Consider the following 3909-nt stretch of genomic DNA (forward strand, 5'->3'; position numbering starts at 1 on the left):
TTCAGATAAGTATTCGTTAATGGCTATGTATTCATAGCTTCCTGGTAGTAAACGTATGGTTTTGAATGTAACTCCGTTATCTGTTGATATTTTTATTTGGTTATTTTTTCGTTGATATTTCTAATGGAATTGTAAACAGAGAAATACTTTAATCCTAATTCATATTCTTGATTGCGATCGAGTTCGTACTCATAATCTAGAGACAATTTAATGTCTAATTTATTCGAGGTGATGACGAATAGTTGTTCTTTATTTGACATTTTTAATTACGCTTTTATAATCAATTTTATCTATGATACCTTTCTCTAGAAGTCTTTTTAATATACAATTTACTTCATTATATTGTCTGTGTGATCGATGACCTTCTTTCATTGTCGCTAATATTACTCGTAATCTATTAAGTAGTTCCTCGTTGTTGTCGGATAAAAACGTTATACCTTCTCCAGATACCATATCTTCGAATTCGTCTATTTCTTGTGTGATAGGAGGATGCTCTTCAGCATAATCACCTAACTCCTCTTCATCACGTTGAATTACTCTTTTATATAGTTTAACTTCTTTTGATCTTCTTGTTTCGGGTCCTGACTTTCTTATTGCATCTAGAAATTTTGAGTATGCTACTAGATCCTTATAATCGGCAATACCAACATCCTCGCCATTCATTAAATCTATTAATCCTTTCGTTAATGTGTATATATAATCTTTTGTATCGATTACCATGATATTCAATCGCTTTGGGAGGTTCTATAGGAGCTAAGGGTTCTATAGGAGGTTTATATTCTAATTTCTTTTTAATATCCTCTTGAGATTTTAATAAGGGTTGAAATAGAGTTTGTAGATTTTCCGTTAATCCGAGTTGTTGTAATCTGTTATTTTCAACTTGGGTTTTTATTTTATTCTTAGCTTTGATATATTCTTTATTTCTTTTTAAAATATTATTCAAATCGTTACTCATTTTAAAAAAATAAAATGTTGATCATAACTCTTTCACCCGCAGAAGCTGTTGAAACAGATTCCCCTACTGTAATAACTTTCAACGGTAAAAAAATCAACATAACTAAAAAACTTATTGATAAATACAAATACTGTAAAGTCAGAGACGATATAGATTTAGAAAGAATTGATACAAATGTAAAAAAAGGTGGATTTATTTTTTCCCTACCTTTAATATTTGCTGGTATTACCACGGCGGCTACAGTGGCTGGTGCTACAGCTGGTGGAGTAAGCGTTGCCAACGAAAAGAAAGCAGCTGCAGTAACAGCAGCCGAAGAACATAGACATAATTTAAAAATGGAAAAGTTGGCAGCAGAGGTTAAAAAACCTAAAACGGAAAAGAAAGGTTCAGGAGTGGGAGAAATGATAGGCACAATGAAAGAATTTGGAAAAAGATTTAGTGAAGAAACCAAGAAAACCGTTAAACAAGGGTTAATTAAATTAGTAGATAGTATTGACACAGGAGAAATCAAAGTCAAACATAAGGGTAATGGAATATTTTTTAAAAATATACACACCGGAGAAGGAATATATGTTTCGAAGTATAAAGGAGAAGGAGTTATTTTTGGAACAAAAAAAATGGGTAAAAAATTTAATCATTCAGAAATATTTCCTAATAACCCAATGCTCATGTGTATATGCGGTAATTCCGGTTCTGGGAAAACTCATCTCACTTTTAACATGTTGACAACACAAAACCTTTTAGATTTCGATTCTTTGTATATCTACACAACAACACCAGAGCAATCGTATTATCAATTCCGCAAAGCTTTAGAATATCTACCAAAGAAAAATGTTCAAGACCTATTTCAATATTACGCAGAAAACGAAGAAGAAGTGGAAATAAAAGATTTCATAGATAACTACATCGAAGGAAAGAAACCAACGCATATAAAAGTTTTTCTTACAAAAAATGTTAATGATCTAGATTTGTCTAAAATTGATAGCGAGCGAAAGAACTTACTAGTGTTTGACGACTGCGTAGCGCAAAGAAATCAAGCCGTTCAACAAGAATTCTTCACGAAAGGAAGACATCACAACTGTCACTGCATATACCAATCCCAATCTTTTTACGGGATGGATTCTATGTTCATTAGAAAAAATGCAAATTGTTTTTTATTATTTGAATTAAATGATAAAGATTTATCTCAAATCGTTCAATCGATAAATCACGGAATTGACAGAGATACATTCAAAAAAGTTTGTAAAGCTCAATGGAAAAACCCAGATGATTATGGATATGTATTTGTAAATACTAGAAAACCTGCGGGTGAAAGATTTATGATCAACATTTTATTTTTTTAAAAATGAGTAACGATTTGAATAATATTTTAAAAAGAAATAAAGAATATATCAAAGCTAAGAATAAAATAAAAACCCAAGTTGAAAATAACAGATTACAACAACTCGGATTAACGGAAAATCTACAAACTCTATTTCAACCCTTATTAAAATCTCAAGAGGATATTAAAAAGAAATTAGAATATAAACCTCCTATAGAACCCTTAGCTCCTATAGAACCTCCCAAAGCGATTGAATATCATGGTATTATAATTAGGACAGTAGATAATGTAAAACCTTATTTTTCAAACCCTGACCCAGATTTACCAAAGAGCATTTCACCAATCATTGATGAAGCAGGGCTACGGTTTAATGGATTTAGAATAAGATTTAGGGCAAATACCCCCGAATTTATAATCGATACAAAAGATTATATATACACATTAACGAAAGGATTAATAGATTTAATGAATGGCGAAGATGTTGGTATTGCCGATTATAAGGATTTAGTAGCATACTCAAAATTTCTAGATGCAATAAGAGAGTCAGGACCCGAAACAAGAAGATCAAAAGAAGTTAAACTATATAAAAGAGTAATTTAACGTGATGAAGAGGAGTTAGGTGATTATGCTGAAGAGCATCCTCCTATCACACAAGAAATAGACGAATTCGAAGATATGGTATCTGGAGAAGGTATAACGTTTTTATCCGACAACAACGAGGAACTACTTAATAGATTACGAGTAATATTAGCGGCAATGAAAGAAGGTCATCGATCACACAGACAATATAATGAAGTAAATTGTATATTAAAAAGACTCCTAGAGAAAGGTATCATAGATAAAAATGATTATAAAAGCGTGATTAAAATGTCAAATAAAGAACAACTATTCGTCATCACCTCGAATAAATCAGACATTAAATTGTCTCTAGATTATGAGTACGAACTCGATCGCAATCAAGAATATGAATTAGGATTAAAGTATTTCTCTGTTCACAATTCCATTAGAAATATCAACGAAAAAAATAACCAAATAAAAAAAATATCAACAGATAACGGAGTTACATTCAAAACCATACGTTTACTACCAGGAATACATAGCCATTAACGAATACTTATCTGAATACGCAGGAAGCGTCAATGGTAAAACAATATTGAATTCGAAGGTAATTTGAATCTAAACAAAATAAAATTGATATTAAGAAATAATAGTCAAGTAGAAAATTCATTGAATACGTTACTAGGATTAGATAAACTATACACCCAATCCACTTTAGCACCACACAAAGCTAATATCGAGAATGATATCGATGTGATAAATATACATTGCAATTTAATAAACGGTGGATTTTTCAATAAATACAAACGTCAGATTATTTACAGTCTTCCAACATTCACTGTATCGATAGGATATAGAATTATAGAGAAACCATTTCAAACGACGTATTTACCACTTAATTCCTTTATGATTAAAGATATAAATCTGGAAATCAAAGATGGTAAAAATAGGTTTATAGATTTTGGTAACGAGGAAATTGTTATTCAACTTCATTTAAAACAAAAAAATTAACACTCTTCATTCTCTTCTTGAATAGTTAGATAATCGAAATCATCAAATTCATAGTTTTCATCTG

At 30.7% G+C, this 3909-nt stretch overlaps 1 protein-coding gene across 1 annotated transcript; it reads left to right on the plus strand.

Moving 5' to 3' along the window:
• Positions 1-1572: 1572 nt before the first annotated feature.
• Positions 1573-2298, plus strand: LOTGIDRAFT_143112 (hypothetical protein; the record flags this gene model as incomplete). Its single annotated transcript, XM_009052956.1, has 1 exon — positions 1573-2298. One exon carries the CDS (start codon positions 1573-1575, stop codon positions 2296-2298), a length of 726 nt encoding a protein of 241 aa, XP_009051204.1.
• Positions 2299-3909: the final 1611 nt, after the last annotated feature.

The sequence above is a fragment of the Lottia gigantea genome, assembly GCF_000327385.1.
Source record: "Lottia gigantea unplaced genomic scaffold LOTGIsca_193, whole genome shotgun sequence".
NCBI lineage: Eukaryota > Metazoa > Mollusca > Gastropoda > Lottiidae > Lottia > Lottia gigantea.